General features: G+C 34.8%; 1 protein-coding gene across 1 annotated transcript in view; it reads right to left on the bottom strand.

Moving 5' to 3' along the window:
• Positions 1-387: 387 nt before the first annotated feature.
• The window catches only part of LOC106871410 (neuromedin-U receptor 1), a 35,045-nt gene continuing 15,069 nt past the window's right edge, over positions 388-20,363 (bottom strand). The window contains exons 2-3 of the mRNA XM_014917835.3: positions 9,010-9,287; positions 388-7,045 (exon numbers count right to left, since the gene is read on the bottom strand). Of these exons, the coding sequence (XP_014773321.1) occupies positions 6,100-7,045; positions 9,010-9,287 (1,224 nt within the window). The 3' untranslated portion in view covers positions 388-6,099. The remainder of the gene's footprint in view (positions 7,046-9,009; positions 9,288-20,363) is intronic.

Below are 20,363 nucleotides of genomic sequence, written 5' to 3'. Positions count from 1 at the left end.
AAGCATTTTGTCCGGCGGTTAGCGATTTTGCCAGCTCACCGCTTTGGATTTAAATAATACCGACAATAAACAGCTCCACCAATCACCATCAATACTAATACGACTAACAACAGACATCGACTCACCATAAAACATCATACCCACCTTGATTTGATTCAGGTTCATGAGAGAGCCCTTATGTGGGTGCTTCACAGGAACGAAATAGCCACGAAATCTCCTCAAATCGCGACCAGCTCTTTGTTTTTTTTTTTTAAATAAATGAAGTATACATTGGTTAATTAATGTATTTCTAGTGCCATAGGTTAAACGCCTCTGATCACAGATCTATATGATCGGAATCAAAGTGAATTAAACAACAGTAAAAATGAATTAATCAAAACAACTGAAAAGGGTTTAATATAATATGTAGTTTATTACAGTGCTTATAGAGTTTATTTACATACGGTTGTGATGGGTGTATATATAAAGACATTCATCCGTGGTTGTGGTTCTATATATTTATAATACATAACAACTGTACACATAAATGCATGTATGTATTTTACATATGATATAGATAGACGCAAACACACTAACACACACGCAAACACACGCACACACACACACACACACACACACGAGGGGTTGCGGAAAAGTTCCGGTCTTTAAAGGGTATCGCGAAATACCTGGTCGGAGGCCCAACTTTCCGAGTTCCCTTACAGGGATACAACACACACACACACACACACACACTTTATAATTCAGACATGTATATGGAAAAATACAAATATCTATGTGAGAAAGAGAGAGAACGCATATGTATGCTTAATGAATTTACACGAATCAAAAAGAGTATTCCACATCAACGCTCATAATCTGTAGACTATATATATATTGATAGTATATGATGGTATAGATTAAAACTTTGTAACTCAGAATTTCATATCACGGATTAGTTCTATCAACTCATTCCACTTTTGATTAAACAAATATTATACCATCCACCGGTTACGCGGACATACATTGTTGCATGAAACTCTGAGTAAGGTTGTTTCAACCGGCACAACTAGGCGGTTATACTTGTGTGTGTATTCATGCATGCATGTATGTATGTATACATGCATATTATGTATGTATGTATGTATGTATGTATGTATTTTATATCAGGTCACTGTGCTAACCCAGCACACCCTGTCGCTCGGTCGAGCCGTTGGCGACTAAACCAGCAACACTACCAACCTACTTGCTTAGGAGGGCAGTTTTCGTTAGACACCCAGAAGGACGAAAAACAAAACCTGTCAAAGGGTGGATGAACTCAGTAGAGTTACGGTCATCTAACAGCTGGGATGAGAGATCCTTAGCATTTGTCTAAACATCTCTCTTGCAGAAGGAAATTCCGAAATAACACCCACCTTATTACGAAACCGGAGATCTTGCTCTTGCTTGTTTCTGGACGACTTGGCTTTGTAGATGAAAGTCTTAGCGGTGTTGTTTGTACAAGCTGTTATTAACTTTAAATTTCAGCATTAGCATTACTGACAGCCATTGTCTGTAATTTGTTGCTGAAGGTTATACTCGTGAACGAGTTGACAGCCACCTTGTATCTATGCTTACTTACTTGACGGGGTAAGATTAGGCATTTTGTTCTTTATTGCTGCATATACAGTAATTGACTTTCACTTTTAAACATTACAGAACCAACTGAATTTCCCAAGCAGATTTCATTTAACTCTTGTGACCTGATTAACGTTATAACATTTCCAAGAAGATTAATTATCTTTCAGGATCCAGTATAACGTTAACCAGTTGTCACTAAAAATATATACATTAACTACCGGTTCGCAAACCGAGTTCTGTTCATCATTGCAAATATGTTTATGTGTATATATGTGTGTATAAGTATGTATATGCCTCTTCGTGTATGCATATGTGTGTTGTGTGTATATATTATTTTTTTATATATATGTTTTTTATATGGCCGTTTGGTAGGCGGGAGTTATGTTTAAGAATGAGAAAGATTATTCGTAGCTGAAGTTCGCAGATTTTATTATCAATTTCAAATGCGTTAATAATATTATAAGTATGATCATTTTACTATTTCGTGCTTTTTTGTACGTGTAAGTGCGCATTCGTGCTTCTTTGCGAGTTTATATGTGTGTGTATGTGCGTGTGTGAAAATTAAAAAGTATACTGATATCTAACTTTCAACTTGCGTCATATTTTGGTTGCATATGATGGTTTTTGCTTTTCTTAAGCTTCATTCATCTAATTGGGAAGTGTAGATACGTTTTGAAGATTCTGTGCAATATAACACTGCAACTTTCCAAAGGCTTTGATCTCGCGGCAACTAACCCATGACTCAAAAAAGGATATGAACATTTTCAGAGTATTTATATTTTAATGATGAAGTATTACCGGAATGATTTATTTCCTGTACTAATTAGACAGTTTAATTCATTTTATCTTATCTTATCTTGTTTATTTTGCTCTGTCTAATTGTATATGAATAAATTCCTTCGGCTTCAGAATCCTTAGTTCTGCATGCATACATACATACATACATGCATACATACATACATACATACATACATACATACATACATATGTACGAAGGTACATTATAACTGCTCCATCTTTACAGATGTCTACCGTCTCCTTGTGCTTCCTGTTGTGAATGGCATTTCTGACTTTCTGAGAACTTCAACATTCTTATCAGCTAGGCTGCAAATCCATCGCAATATAAGATCGTTCAAAATTCTGTTATATTATGTGTGTGTAGCACTGTGCGCGTGCAAGTGTGTGTATGCTAGTATACATTTGTATGTGATTTATGCGATTGTAGTTGTGTGATTGTAGTTGCGTGCAACTATATGTGTGTGCGTATATGTGTGTATTATATGTGTGTACTGAAGATAAGAAAATATACGAACATAGTTCACACATAGACGCAAAAATATGGTTTATATTATGTAAATCAAGGGTCTCCAACCACCAGGCCGCAGACAAGTGCCGGGTTGCAGATCAATGCCAGGCTGTAGATCATTTGGCACTGGACCACACAAAGAATACATTTTTAGTTTTATTTCTATTTTACTGACTATCACCTCTAATCCATGGCCTCTCGAGACCGACAAATGCCTACTTATCGCAGTAAATATTACATATGTATTTTACAGACAAAAAAAGTAAATTTCGAACACAGTATAACTGTCAAGACAGCAGAAAGATTAGATATTTTATCGTTTTAAGACTGGAAAATACCTAATATTTCTGTTGTTTTCACATTATACTGTGTTGGAAATTTACTTTCTTGTCTGTAAAATACTAAACACATTCGAAACTTCCAAAGTTTGCTTATAAAATGTTGTCGCATTACATATGTAATATATATGTGTTGTATATATATATAATAATTAAGTTATATATGGTGCACTGTGTTATGTTTTGTTATGCGTGTGTTCCCTCGGTCGGTTTGGGTATCACTACTGTAAATCATAGATGATTTAGTCGAGGTATTATACAAAATATTGCCAGTTTAAGATTCAGGTATAAGATTCAGCGAACATCAGATTCTTAAGCAATAGTCTTACTCATTCGTCCGATTTAATACCACTACGTGGCCCTAGCGGGCGCCGTTCTGTTGCATGTATTCGAGTCAGATCTCCAGTGGAAGAATAACTTTTCCAGCACGTCTGTCTCGGAAGCCCTTAAAAGTGGTATGAATATACCTTTCCTTCTCTTAGTTATCAAAAAACAAAAAATTAAAAGTTACCTCTTGAAACATACACAGTGCTAGTAAAATCATTGTGAAAACTTCATGAAGTATTTAGACATTTTTCTGAGTAGGATTTCAAAAATGAAGAAAATAAAGATGGCCCTGAGACACACAGAGCAAGACCGTCTATAGTTAGCGGTACTTCACTGTTCTAACTACCAAGTTTAAAGTTCGACTTGTAATGATCATAAGTGTGTTAATGAAAGGCGAAAATAATATTTTTAAAAAATAAAAAGGCTATGTACATTGAGAAGGAAGGATATGTCGAAGTATGCATGTACGTGTATATATGTATGAATGTATATGTATATATATATATATATATATATATATATATATATATATATATATATATATATATATATGTTTGTATGTATGTATTAGAGAGAGAGAGAGTCAGATATATAGAGATACACATATATACACGTACACACACACGCACATATATATATTATTCATACACACTCACATACATACATACGTATATACATATATATACATACATACATATATATATATATATATATATATATATATATATATATATATATATATATATATATATATATATATATACATGTGCGTGTGTCTGTGTGTCCTGGTTGAATAAATCGCATGAAGTGAAACTTAGGCCCTATACATACAATATATTTGACCCTATGACCAATACTGGGTCCTCTCGTCAGTAAATCTATGTTGTTATTGATAACTTTACAACTTAACAAAAACGAAAACATATATATGTATATACATGCGTTTATGTATTTGTTTTGCAAGATTCCTGATATGAAATTGTGTGCTGAAACAGATATTGTTGTATTTGGAGATGGTCACATTTTTGCCAATTAAACACATGCCCTAAATACTTATTCTTCACTTCAGTTTTATAATAATAATAATAATAATAATAATAATAATAATAATAATAATAATAATAATAATAATAATAATAATAATAATAATAATAATACATAATACATAATACATAATACATAACAAAAACACCAGGACTTACAAATATATATAACATACAGAAAATTGCACTACTGGGCACTGCACACATCCTACGCAAAACACTTTCAATACAGTAACCATAAGAGCATCACAGCAAACCACAGCACATACCCAAAGCGCACAGAGCTGCGCTCGGTAGTGAAGTGAAAGCACGTTATAAAAATAAAACTACTGAACAATAATAATAATAATAATAATAATAATAATAATAATAATAATAATAATAATAATAATAATAATAATAATAATAATAATAGTGAACGCCCTCATGCAGTACCAGGTAGTGGCCCTCATGGCTTTTGATCTTAACTGATTGGAAGTGTTATCATGTACATTGTTTTGTCTTGGTATAAAAGATGGGCCACACTAAATATTCTGCTCAATACCACAGATTTGCTCGTCAGTTGTTTGACCTTAACCCGTTAAGCATGCCCGTTAGTGGCCGACGATATGTGCATCTCTGGTCACGAGCAAAAATAGTGGGGACGCATCATAGCCATATGCTGAGAGGAATTCTTTGAGGTTTGAATAATTCACCTCTGGAAACAAGGGGGTTTCGTTAAACATCCTTAAATAACCCTGTTGATGCTAATCTGTTCTGGCTCAGTACTACCTTGACACCTGTAGAGTACAAATCAAGACATGACAGAGTTGACCAATATTTATATTGGATAATAATCAAAACTGCTGACAAATGGTACAAATACCACCCTGAGACTGTAACTGAGAGAGAAAATGTAACTATTCTTTGGGACTTCCCAGTATGTACAGACCGGACCATCAAGGCAGATAAACCAGATATTGTTGTGAAAGACGAAAGCAATAAAGTCTGTTTACTGATTGACATGAGCATACCCTGTGACCATAATACCTCAGTAAAAGAATTTGATAAGCTCAGAAAATATAAAGATTTGCTAATCGAAATCGAAAAGATGTGGCATCTCAAGACGGTTACAATACTGGTGATTGTAGGAGTACTTGGAATAATCAAAAAAAGAACTGAAAATTATTTAAGAATGATCCCTGGCTTACTATCCATGCAGGAAGTGCAAAATGAACAATCTGGTGTGTTTGTTTTAATGGCCTACCAATGTATACAGTACGTTTCTCTGCCCTAGGTGTCAGGAGGACACTCGGCAAGAAATGGAAACAGAATTGAAAGAAGATGCTAATAATAATAATAATAATAATAATAATAATAATAATAATAATAATAATAAAGCTGAAGTGAAGATCAAGTATATAATGCGTAGGTATATAATGCGTGTGGCAAAAATATGATCCTTCCCGATATAACAAAATGCATATACATATATATATATATTTCAAATTTAGGTACTTGCAGAGAGAGTATCAGGATGTCCAGGTTCAATACGACAACAGCGGCAACAGCGTGCAGAAAAGCCACAACTGAATTTATGAAACACGCGCACGCATTCCTTTCTGAAATATGGGTTCAAGAAACTGTATATGATCGGGTTGCATGCATTGTTGATGAGGAAGAACTTTGAAAAGAGTTTTTCAACCACCCTGATAGCAATACTCTCCTCACGACCTCGACGGCTCTTATACGTTGAGTACTTGATGATCATTGCCAATAACGATGGAAGGTAACTGATGATGAAAAATAATGTCACAATGAACAGTATCAAAGTTGTTCGGCTAACTTTTTTACGCAAACTGCTGGCAAATCTTGCTCTGGTTAGCGGAAAAGATGGACTTTTCGGACTCATAGGACTTTTCGGACTCATTGGACTTTTCGGTTTCGATTCTTTGAAGGATTTTTTCAGAGATGCTGTTTTCGGGAATTCTGGCTGTTTTTCCTTTTCGTTGATACTAATCTGTTCTTGCTCAGTACTAGCCTGACGAGAGATCATCTTTCGTCTTCGTTGTCGGACCTCTAGGTAGAGGAGCGTATAAAGAACTCCAAGAATGATACAAATGAGGAAGAAAATGATACAGAGAAGGTAAAAGAAGATCAGAGCGAGCTTAGGTTTTATAACTGTACAGTCCTGAGAGATTATATTCTCCCTGAGCTTACGGGGTACTATACCGCTGTAGAATATGGAAGGCACAGCAATGAGTATGCCGACTATGGATGCGATTCCACACATTATCTTTATACTCATTACAGACATTTTGTCATGTGGTTTGCATACTTTCCAATAGCGATCAATAGCCACTTCCAACAAAATCATTGAAGATGCAATCACGGTGAAGGTCTCGGAAAAGCGGAGGATTTTGCATCCAATGTCGCTGGAAAACATATATGGGTATCTGCAAAGGAAGTGAGAACAAGTAAGTAACATGATGAGAAATGATAAACAAAATTTAGGACTTGACAAATGAATGTTTCTGTAATGTTTCTGCAATATTTACTTGGCAATGATGAATGGCATTGAACTACAAAGAATATATTGACATCATCCATATCTCACATTTCTTGTTTAAATAGCAAGAATAAAGTAGTGGTAGTAGTGGCGGCGTTGGTGGTGGCAGTGGCAACGACGGTGGTGATGGTGGTGGTGATGGTGTCGGCGGAATAGTTGTTTAGCTAAAAGCTCTAATCAAATATACTTATGATCAAAAGCATAACAGACGAACCGTCTCCTTTTTCCTGACCACAACACATCCAGAACTACATTAACCAATGTGTTCTCTTCTAACGCTAGAGGGTGTGATTTGAAGAATATCTGGCTTCTATTTTGACCGGGCCAAGAGACAGCGTAAAGAAACCTCCCCTCCTACAGAATTTTTTTTTAAATTTCTATCGACTTAGAAGCTAATTCTAACACTACAACTCACAAAAACCATATATAGCAATATTGAATGTGAGGCTAAGATTAATATTAAAACTAAAGAGAGTAAAATATCAAAACTTTGATTGATTCACATACAATTACGTCTCTAAAAGTAAAATATTTAAATAATATAGCATTAATAATAAATCGATCAAGAATAAAGTTACTACTACACTGGAAAAGGCTGTACTGAACCATATCAAAGAATATTCATTTTTCCCATTCGGACGAGTAGAATAGTCACTTATTTGAGCGGTCGTGATCAAATTTAGTGGTTTCAGAGGACAGCACTACGTTTGGTGAGTTGTGATGTTGATGCTCATTTTTTAAGACATTGATAGAATTTGTGATAACTTTACAACTGAGAATGGAAATCACGTCAAAAATTCACCCACAGCATCATAATATAATACCATATGGGATATTATGTTTTAGAATCTACACGAATTATACAATAATTTCCCTGTACATGGGAACACAGAAATATAATATAGTCTTGGAATATAAAACGCGATATAAACATTTACCAAATATTGAGTGAATGAATATCACTATTAGATATCTTGATATGTAATCTGAATGTCTGAAATATGTTCACTAAAAAGCTTTTGTCATGCTTTAAGGGAAGAAAAAAAGAATGAAATCAACACTTGTCAAGAACATATTGTGCTTCATAATATATGCGACATGTCGAATCTAGTTAATAACACTTCTCTGCTTACTCTTCCAACGTTTACATCATTTGCTTCTCTCTCCGAATTCTATAACACATCATTACTCTTTCTTCATATTCATTTTCTTATTCTATTTATTGTTACATTTTCTTACTGCCACACAACCATTTCCACCTTTCTCTCTCCCTCGTATTTCTTTCCTCTCTTTCTCTTTCTCTCTCTTTCTTTCTCACACACACACAGAGGCATACACACACACATACACACATACTTTTTAGTTTGGTACTTATTCTATTGTTCTATCGGTCTCTTAGGCCGACTGTTAAGTTACGGGGACGTGGAAAAACCAAAGCCGGTTGTCAAGTGGTGGAAGGTGCAAACACAAACACACATACATACATACATACATATACGACAGGCTTCCAGACAGCTCTGTCTACCAAATTCACTCGCAAGGCATTGATCGGCCCCCAGCTATAACAGAAGACACGTACCCAAGGTGCCGTGCAGTGATATCATCACTGCACGGCACTTTAGGACTTTAAATTCTAGTTGAAGGAGTGATAAATAACTGAAAAGAGAATTATATAAAATGTGGTTGTTCCTGATTAATAGTTTTTTTTTTTATAAGATACTTGTCGAAGTGGTGACATTAGTAAACATTTCTGATCTAACATTAAGATAGTTTTTCATAATTCTTAATAATTCTCTGAATATGAATATGTGTTATGTGTTAGTGTAGTTTATATAAGACTTATACACTTACCTCAAATCATACACTTCTGTTGGCATTCCAATCATACAAGCTATTAGATCAAAGATAGCTAGTGCTTCAATAAAATAGTTTGATGTAGAGACACGTTTGAAGCGACCTCGGTATATATAAAGAACCAGGATGTTCCCAGGTGTGCCCACTAACATTAACAGTGCCACAAATATTATAACCAATAGATATTTTTGTGCTTCCAAGTCATTTAGTTCAACCAAAGTGAGATTTGCCTGCAATTGAACAACTGAATCACTGAACGTCGTAGTACCATTCATCTGGAAAGAGAACGATAAAAAAATGAAGTAGATGAAGTAAATGTATTTAAATTTAGAGGCCGTAGAAACTGTTTAAGGTGAGCCAACAAGAGAGCCTACACGCGTTCACCCAACTTCTTAGAAAGGGTAACTAAATCTCCTTCATGTTACATATTACAATGTGATTTGAAGCAGATTTGAAGGAGGAATACATTAGATAATATAGTCTTAGAAATGTGTGCCTGAATAGAAGACACCCTTGAATTAAAAATAACAACGGTCTAAAGTAAACACACAGATCCAAAATCAATTGGAATTATGTTGGTTTATAAAAGACTTTCAAGAACAATTGCAACTACCTCACACATGCATTCCATGTGCCAATAATGATCCCATCCATCAAATGTACGAAGGTTCAATATTGCCAATATTATACGTTTCTCACATAAACAGTTTTACAAAACCCACTGAAATGGAAATTATTTGTTAAGATCGATAATGTTTGCTTTATCAATTTTATTAAGGTTTCGGCCTTTAAAACAAAACTTTTAAATATACAAGTAAATATTCATTCCTTTAATTAATTGATAATAATACAATTGATATACCATAATAGCAAACGGAGAATTACATTCAAATAGTTTTTGAAGAGAAAGAAAATTTGATATAAGGTTTTCTGTACTTTTTCATCCTTATGTCATTACCACGATAATCTAGACACATTACAATGTATAATAGATGGGTTGGAAACAGGATATCGTTGATAATTTTATGATACGGCATAACACCATGAAATGTGTGGAAGATATATTGTTTCAAATTGTCAAATTAATGAAACATGCACAAGCGTGGGTTGCGTGGTGGTTAGCAGACAGAAGGGTGCCAGACTAAATACTGTATGGTAGCTAGAAACGTTCAGTGAATTTTCAGTTCGAATTCCGCTATATCCAGATTCGTTTACCTCTTGTGTAAGCAAGTTGGCTTTAATCTGTTATCCTTTTAATGTCAATACGCGTAACGCTTTAAACATACCCTATGAAATGAAATCGAAGGCACAATCTTTTATACAAGTAACTTCTCTACTATAAGTTGAAATTGAAAACAATCTATTATTGATACATTATTTATAACTAACGGGACCTGTGAATATTTCACGAATTAATGGTAGCTAGAAACGTTCAGTGAATTTTCAGTTCGAATTCCGCTATATCCAGATTCGTTTACCTCTTGTGTAAGCAAGTTGGCTTTAATCTGTTATCCTTTTAATGTCAATACGCGTAACGCTTTAAACATACCCTATGAAATGAAATCGAAGGCACAATCTTTTATACAAGTAACTTCTCTACCATAAGTTGAAATTGAAAACAATCTATTATTGATACATTATTTATAACTAACGGGACCTGTGAATATTTCACGAATTAATGGTAAACCTAGTGGGTTATTTCTGAAACCTTTATCCAAAAACCTGAAAACGTAGCCTGCGTTGCGTCTGTATGGAAAAATAGTCGTTCAGTTCGTGTGGTACCCGCTTGCCTAGCTTCTTTACTTTGCCGATTTGTTTCAGATGGTCCAAAACAGCTGGAATCGAAACATTAAACCTTGCTGCTAACTCGCGTAGTTTGAGATGTATCCGCTTCGACTACAGTTTCCAGCTCATCATTATTCACCTCGGTCACAGTTTTCACCATTGATAAACAAAAATTATTGTTGAAACTAGTTTGGGATATATGTAAATAAATTTATTTTAAACAATTACAAGTTTTTCAAATTTTCCTATATATATATATGTGTGTGTTTGTGTGTGTGTGTGTGTGTGTGTGTGTGTGTGTGTGTGTGTGTGTGTGTGTGTGTGTGTGTGTGTGAGAGAGAAAGTTGGTATGTGAAAGGACGTGGTTGGATGTATAAAAGATAATAAGAGTGAAAAAACTACAGAAGGCTTGTGTTACATGGTTAAAGTATATATTTAAATTATATCAGAAAAATGTTAGAAAAATGTTAGAAAAATGTTAGAAAAATGTTAGAAAATCTTTTTGGTATATAAACATTGTATTTTGAGAAATAACCGGTTTCGTGTTGTCTTTTCAAATTTCTCTACTTCATTGTGTCGTGTTCGTTCCAGTCTCATATATATATATATATATATATATACGTGTGTGTGTGTGTGTGTGTGTGTGTGTGTGTGTGTGTGTGTGTGTGTGTGTGTGTGTGTGTGTGTGTGTGTGACTGTATGAGTTAGAGGTTAAGAAACCATCTGAGGGATATTAAATATCCAATATACTACTGGATGTGTACCTACGTAGTCTCAGCCCAAAAGTAGTCTACATCTTATTTTTAGTGTCTAAGAATGTCGACTCACCAGCATTGAATTGCAATTCACAGTTACCCGCCTTCAACTGTAGTCTATAAGCCTAAAAATATTTAACCCATACATTTTTACATTAACCCTTGTATTCCAGACTTTACTCGTAACCTTGAAATTATTACTCAGACCTAACGTAGTAACACTTCATAAACACTATTTTAGTGTATGATTTAGCTCTGCATTTCAGTATAATGATATGCTATCAGACTACTTTTCTCTGATAGAACCCATTTAGCGTCTGTTTATCATTTGTTTACTTTTCAACTAATCGCTTCGTTCCTTTACTTCTCTCGTGCAGACAATTACTTAATTGGATATGTATCTCAGATATATTCATATAACACTATTCACATATCCGTATTTTCCATCGCCTATTTTTTAGTAAGACCCCCCCCCCCCCCAGATTATTCATGCCTTAAATATTCTTATATTTTTATTTATATTTATATTCTTTTGCTTTACTTGTCTTGTAATTTGTTGATAGTTTCAACGGACCTGAACAACGTCATTGTTTTCAAATATTAGCTGACCAATTAAGTTGTAGGTTTGACTTTGACCTCACCCCACTACACAGAGGGGTATTGGGATTAGGTTTCTGTCAATAAGTAACAAATAATAACAACGCACTAAGGTTTTACCCATTGATATACTTATGTATTAAATTTCCCCTAACAGGTTCAGTTTAAGTTATTTCTGCCAACTCCTTTTATAATGCTATATCTATTAAATAGCGGTTAGCCTCTTACTGCTGACCCTGATGACATGGACCATACCATTAAACTCACCATATAACATACTACCCTCGCTATTTCTCCCAGTATAATGGAAACACGCTGTGAACCGCAGCCTGCGGAAATTTCTCCTGAGTGACTTTATTTATATACCACAAGATGGAATACCATGGATTATAATAGTATCTAAAAATGAAGTTCTTACCATTTCTTACTATTTCTATTACATTATTTTTACTTTATTTTATTTTATCTCATTTTACAGATATATATATATATATATATATATATATATATATATATATATATATATATATATATATATATATATATATATATATATATATATATATACATACATATATATATATATATATATATATATATACATATATGTATGTATATATATATATATATATATATATATATATATATATATATATATATATATATATATATATATATATATATATAATTAAATATTATTAAAAAAATTGCAAAAAATCATATATTAATTAATATCGATTAATTACCAGGAAGCTAGCACATTTAAAGAATCAAAGAGATTCAGAAACAGTATCTGCAATCTCAGGGGACATTTAATGTGCTAGAAATAGATCACATCTTGTGTCTAAAAAGACCTAAATTGTTCTCAGCATGAAATATAGCGTGATACCAAAACGTAAGCGGGCAAGACATTTAAAATCACCGAAAAGGAACATTATTAAACAGGTACCGGTTTTAAATTTAACAATCTTACTGACTGTCTATTTCTCTTCAGCCTGATTTGTAATGGAACCATAATCATCAGAACCCCATACAAAGTTGCCCACCGCCATAGGTGCGCGTGTATATGGTTCTGCTAATTACAGCTTAATGCTAAAATTCAAAAGTCTTCGTTTTGGCGCGCTAATTCCAGGAATATGTCTGCAGAGAATATTTACTGCGTCGCATATATCCAGTATGAGAACTCGGTAAGGGTTATATATATATATATATATATATATATATATATATATATATATATATATATTCATTGCTTTCAATCTTGGTATTCGTACATAATAATATTTTTGAAACTATCGCTTTAAACTAGCTTCAGGTAATCTACTTTATTCCTACATGCACCCAACTAAAAATGTGTCTTGTAAAGTTTAGTCCTGAGCAATGAAGTAACAATAAATTAGCGCTATTGGGCAATCAAAAATATATTAGAGTGCTGCTGAGAACATAGTTGCCCTGTCCTTCATATTTAGAAACAACTATGAGTATATTCAGGAAGAACAAGTGTGGGCGGTGGAACAATGAGATTGCTCTTGATACAAAGGTTTCGGTTGCCTTGGCTTTATTAAAAGAGAGGTCCTGGTTCTAGTAACTTAAGTTTAACCCAGACACTAACCTATTTGTACCTAAACTTCTACGTTTCATATTTGAAATGTTCAACGGCATTAAGGTAGCTGAGTTTGCAGCTTTTATATCCGTTAAGAATTCATTGACAAACACTGCAGGACGAGAAACTCGAAATTACGACGGAGCGAAACGTTTGCCTCAGTTAAATCAATAGATAACAAGAGCACTCAGAGAACACAGACCTCTGCCAAGGCAACACCAACAAACTCTCAACAATTAGCCAGAGACGATTTTTAAAATGAGAATATCTAAAATAAACTCGACTGCTCTTACAAACGAGAATACTAAAAATGAACCCGACCGCTCTCAAAATTTAAGTAAAAGAAACAGGAAAAATAATCCAGAATCCTTGTTCAGTACTAGATCGATCCTAAAATCTAATTGGTTGGATGTGGTGCTCATGAAAGAGTAATAACAACCATTACCTATAATTAAAAAAATCGATTCCAAAATCTAATTAATCCGTGCCAGTCACGAAGCCAAATATCCCTGAAAGTTTCATCCGAATCCATCTAGCAGTTCTTGAGATATCTTGTCCACGGACAAACAAGCACGACTGAAAACAACACCCCTGCCTTCGCTAAGGCAGAGATAATTATGTATTTATTAGGTAAGTTCGACCCTTGGAGACATGAGATTGACAAATGAATGACAACGACTTCAATGTCACAGCAAGTCAGAAGTGTTGCTAACAGCTGATACAGTTGTGTGTGTGTGTGTGTGTGTGTGTGTGCGCGTGCGTATGCGTGTGTGTTAGATTGATATAAGTATTGCCTGAGTTGATGGGTTTGTTTATTCTGCATCATAGTCCTCGTTACAGATACCACCACATAATTCAAAGAGTAAATATATCACCCAACAATGATACAGTTTCCGTGCTGCAAACATATAAATAACTTATATACGTGTGACGTTACCATCTTATCTCATAGAAAACTGTGTTCATTCATATTTTATCTCTTCTATTTCAATCTTTCTCTTTCTTTATTTTTCTTTATCTATTTCCCCATTTCATTTTTTTTTTTTTTTTTTTTTTTTTTTTTTTGCTTCTTTCTCTCTGCTGTTTCTTTATATCTCACCATCTCTTTCCTATTTTCGAATTTCTTCTTGCGTGCATATTCTCTATAAACATACACCTCAATCTCTTTATCTCTGCATTTGATCAGTATATATATTTACTACTACTACTACTACTACTACTACTACTACTACTACTACTACTACTACTTCTACTACTATCGTTGGTTTCAAATTTCGGTACAAGGCCAGTAATTTCAGGTGACGGGAGGATGGGCTAGTCGATTACATCAACCTCACTGCTCAACTAGTACTTATTTTATCGACCCCAAAAGGATGAAAGGCAAAATCGACCTCGGCGGAATCACTACTACTATTATTATTTAGTAATATTGGATCTATTTCAAAACGGGGGTACCAGTATTTTCTTAACGAAACACTAACGAAACACTTTGAAACTTGGGACACTGGTAGAATGTGTCATATAAAACATCTTTTATTCTTAGTCTTCTTAACAAATAAACGTACATCGCAAGTTATTCCATGTTAAAGTTGTCGTATTTCTGTAATTTCAACCAATCACTGACGTCTATTCAGCTTAATAGAGTTACTGCTGGGCGGTCATAAAAATGTTATTCCCTGTGACATATTTCATCCGGTTTAATCGTAATTTATACGCATATATTGTTTATATAATAAATTACGCTGTGCGTATCTATGTGTGTAACAATTTTAGAGTTCGGACTCTAGAGTTAGGGTTAGTTTTAGGGTTAGGATTAGGGTTAGGGTTAGGGTTAACAGTCTAGTTAGGGTTAGGGGATTAATACGATATACACCGTTACAGCGCTAACTGTTTTCAACTGAATAGACGTCAGTGATTAGTAGAAATTATCGAAATAAGACAATTTTTTACATGAAATAAATTCGAATACAAAAATTTTTTTTCTGTTCTATAACACAAAATAGATAAGTATACGAAGTTTGAAAGTCTTTCGGTACCAAAAACACTACATAAAACATAAATGAAAACTGGTGCCCCCGTTTTGAAATAGATCCGTAATATTTTGTCTTCCACCCTCCATTTGTTTGTCTTCCACCCTCCATTTGTCTGTCTTCTATATTTCATCTTCCGTACACCATTTTCTCTTTGTATCCTTCGCACTCTTGTCTCTTCCGTTGATAGAACAAATGCTCCTTTTCTTCTAAACTTGTTGTGTACCACTTAGACGCACGCACACACGCGTACGTTATACTTTTTCCTCTTCTCAACATCTCTAATGAGTCACCGCCTCAGATTTTTAGTTTTATTTTTCCTTTACATCACAGTCGTTGAACAATAACGTCAATGGTTACACGTTTCGGGCAGGCCGATTGCTAGTTCTCATTTTTGATGTATCAAGAGAGTATCTGTATAACGCGGGGCAGAATAAATATCACAGGAGACTTCATTCAAACGACTGCAATTTTTCGGCTTTCTCTTTGACTGAAACATCTTTCACTGATATACATGGTCGAAATATGTATTCTTTTATTCTTATATTCATTCTTTCACTGATTTCATTTGACCGTGGTCATATTTCAGCAACACCTTGATCTTTAACTGAGAAAATCGATCCCAGTGCCTATTTGAAATCTGTACTCATACTACCGTACACTTTTGCCAAACCGCTAAGCCACAAGAAAGAAAGCAAACGAATACCGAACAGTGGTATGAGACAAATAAAGATGCACACACTCTCACACAAGTACACGCAACCACAAACAAATATATAAATGCTACTTTTATTGCATACACTGAATTTTTCATTCTGCCTGGCGGTTATTCGCAATGTCAGTGAATGCACTATTCACTGTTTCTTACATTCCAGAGGCGAAAAATTCCGTCTAGGCATATGGTTGCAAGTACACGTAATTAACAAGAGTCAAGAAGGGTGGAATTCATCTAGCATTCTCGTTAGTGTTTATCGAGGCGATTTTTCGTTTCCTTTCGACGAATATTGTTTTTAATATACTTTGACATATAATAGTTTTAACACACGTCATACGAGATTTTATCTCGGACGAAAATCGTAACATCTTGCCTGCCATTGTGTATATGCATTAAGTATGGTACATAGATGGCGCTCTTTCTTTCTCTCTCTCTCTCTCTTTATATATATATATATATATATATATATATATATATACACGTATATACGCACAAACACGCACGAACATGCATACATGCATTCTATATATATATATACACACACACACATACACACAAACTTGCACGAACATGCATACATACATATATTACATACGTACGTACGTATGTATGTATGTATGTATGTATGTATACATTCATGCATGTATGTATGTATGTATGTATGTATGTATAGAGGGAGAGAGAATATGCTGATGTATCTCATGGAACCTGTTTATTCTGTACAGTGACACCATGTAATTACGTACGATATAGGTAGCAAAAACCACATAAACAAATAAGCAAATAAATGAACTGTTAACGGATGACGTGAGAAGCTTTGTTGTTGATTTGAAATTTTAATTTTATCTCTGGGTGCTTTCAAGTTACAACACGTTCAGGCGGACTGATATGTAAAGTTAATATCGGCAAATGAGATTCGGAACCGTGTGACATTCAGTGACTCTGAAACTATAACTCCCAAAGTCGCAGCAAACGAATCTGCCCGCTGCATGTCCATATGCGATGAACCAAACTAGAAAGAGCTGTGTGTAAAAACCTCTGACTAATATTGTTCGTTAGAGGCTACAAGCGGCGGTTTGTGAGGTAAGTGCATTCTATTGAGAAGACCGACACCAGCACCCGATAACCTTTTGACTATCGGGTACTGATGTCAGTATATTCTGATAGCGGTTGAATGAAAGGGAAATGAAATAGCAAAGATAGGGTCTACAGAAGCTTATGCTATTGTAGAGAGCAAACGGAGAAAAGATTAAAGAACTGATTTTAAAATTTTGAACTCCGCATCAAAGTATCAAAAACAAGGCGATTCCAAAAGGAATCCACATCGATTAACAACAACCGGCCTATTTAGTTGCTGTCCGATATGAACAGAGAACGACAAACATGACTGTGATCATAATAACATGTTTAGATACCAAATTGGTGTATCAGTTGCTGTATGGGTGTAGTCATTCAAACATCCTAGAGAGAAAGAGAGACAGACAGAGACGGAGACAGACGGGCAAACGGACCGACAGAAAGAATGAATAATATACCAAATTAATAGCGCACTACTTCATCAGTGTGTAAAAGGTTGATAGTTGCAATAGAGACATTAGTCTCTCTCTATCACCTTTCAACAAAATTATATATTAAGAAACAGTAGAACAATTAACAACATAATAAAAATAAGTTTTATTTTTGGTGATGCTTGGTTTTACAAATCCTGTGTCATTCAGCTTAGCAGCCGCTGGTTAAGTTGTAATAGGCATTGGAAGGTTAAGAGCTTTGTTGATGCATGCCAGAGGAGCAAGTAGCTGTCACGTCGAAGGTATCGCGCTCAGGAGGCTTAGAAAGTGAAAGGAATGCTTTAAGTACTGGTTTTACTACGCATGCGCACTCGAGGGGCTTCCGGAAAGGCAAGTCCCTTGCGCATGCGTAGCTTGTACTTACTCAATGGCGGCCATAATTTCGCGCCACTACAAGTGTTTCAGTAAAGATATGGATAACATTTAAAGAAAGGGATTTTTGGAGCGACATTATGAACAAGCAAATCGGGGGTATATGCCGAAGTCCTTATCATTAGACAGCTGAAGTCGACTTTAAATCGAAGAAAGATGCTGATCTCTGTGCCGTACATTTTCAGTCTCACAGAACAATAAAGATGTGTGTGTCCGTCCTACAGTTTCGACTGGGACTCATAGCTGTCGATATTAGTCTTCTATCGCAGTTCATCTGAATTCGTCTTGTAGCTCGAAAGCACTCATGGGATAAAATTGAAAATTAGGAATAAACAGTTTTTCACATCATCCAATATGTCTCCCACATCTATCACTCATACAATATGGTTATGTTTTATTGATGTTCTACGTATATTAATCTCTTGTTTTGTAATTCTGCTTTCTCTCCTTCATGCTTTTATGGTGAGTGTTTTCATCATTCTACTTTAATTTTTAGAATCCTTTCTATGTATTAAGCATTTTATCTGAAGTATTGTTCTCGTAATTCTTGCAAAATCTCTCGACCTGGTGAGCTTGATATGGTGTTCACAACACGAACGTGAAAGCCAATGTAAGAGATTGCGCGCTATCACTCACCTGCTAGAAACTGCGGTCAAATCTCTTTTAAATCACATTCAACCATCATATGAAATGGACATATTCGATAATGTAGATCAAAGCACATTACTTGGACTGAAGTGGAGCAAAACAACAACTGAATGAAGATTTAGTGACCTCACTTTCCAGAACACTAACTAAAACTTATAGCCATCATGTGTACATTTACAGTTATATGAAACCTCATAAATTATCTGCTGCAGCAATAAGACGGAATTTTCTCATTTCCATTTTAGATTGCTTGAAGTCGTAAATATAAAGGGAACTTAGTGCATGGTTATATATGGAAGTACATTTAACCGAAATCGTATATTATCCCTTCACACGCACTTACACAAAAACACGCACATAGACATCTGACTGCAAATGACTATAGACAGACGGACGGACGGACGGACGGACGGACGGACGGACAGACAGACAGATAGATAGATACAAATAGCTTAGCTGCGTGTGTAGGTTTGTGTGTCCGTGTGAGCATGTGTGTTCAAACAAGATTAATATTTTAAAGCACGTTTAAGAATAACAACGGAACATTTTCTGATAGCGTGATTCTATACTGAGAGCAGCGTCAAATTATATGCAATATATATGCGTCTTTCTCCCCCCCCCCCCACCCACTGCCTCTCTTTCACTTTGTTTTTGTACACACACACACACACACACACACACACACACACACACACACACACGTGTTTGTGTGTATAGTGTATACACACAACTCATATGTACGTGTATGCGTATGTGTATTTCTATATATATATTAGGTTGTTTCACATGAAATGTCGCATTTTTAATTACTTGTTATATCATATCATTTAAAATCTCAATTATGTATACCTTGGATTTAGTCTTGACTCCTTTTATTTCCCAACAATATTGGTAGACAAAATTTGTAACTACAGACCTTATCAAAATGATAACAACCAAACTATGCTGAGTGATTTTCTCGTATGAGTACAAACTAAGTCACTCTGCCGCAGAAGCTCTACGGAATATCAAGCGGGCCTTTGGTAATGGATTTGTTGACATCAGAACTGTTCAGAGATGGTTCCAAGGCTCTCGTTAAGGAGATGATAGCCTTGAAAATAAACCAAGGGGTAGGCCAAGGTCAGTTATTCAGTATGATGGATTAAGTGCTTTAGTTGAACAAAATTTACTGTTGGTGGCATTCTCTACCCATATATGCATATGTATATATATATATAACACACACACACACACACACACACACACACACACACACACACACACACACACACATATATA

This window comes from Octopus bimaculoides, chromosome 1, assembly GCF_046866305.1.
Source record: "Octopus bimaculoides isolate indiv1 chromosome 1, ASM4686630v1, whole genome shotgun sequence".
Taxonomy (NCBI): Eukaryota; Metazoa; Mollusca; class Cephalopoda; order Octopoda; family Octopodidae; genus Octopus; species Octopus bimaculoides.
The sequence above is the reverse complement of the archived record's forward strand: the minus strand, read 5'-3'. Positions and strand labels throughout refer to the sequence as shown.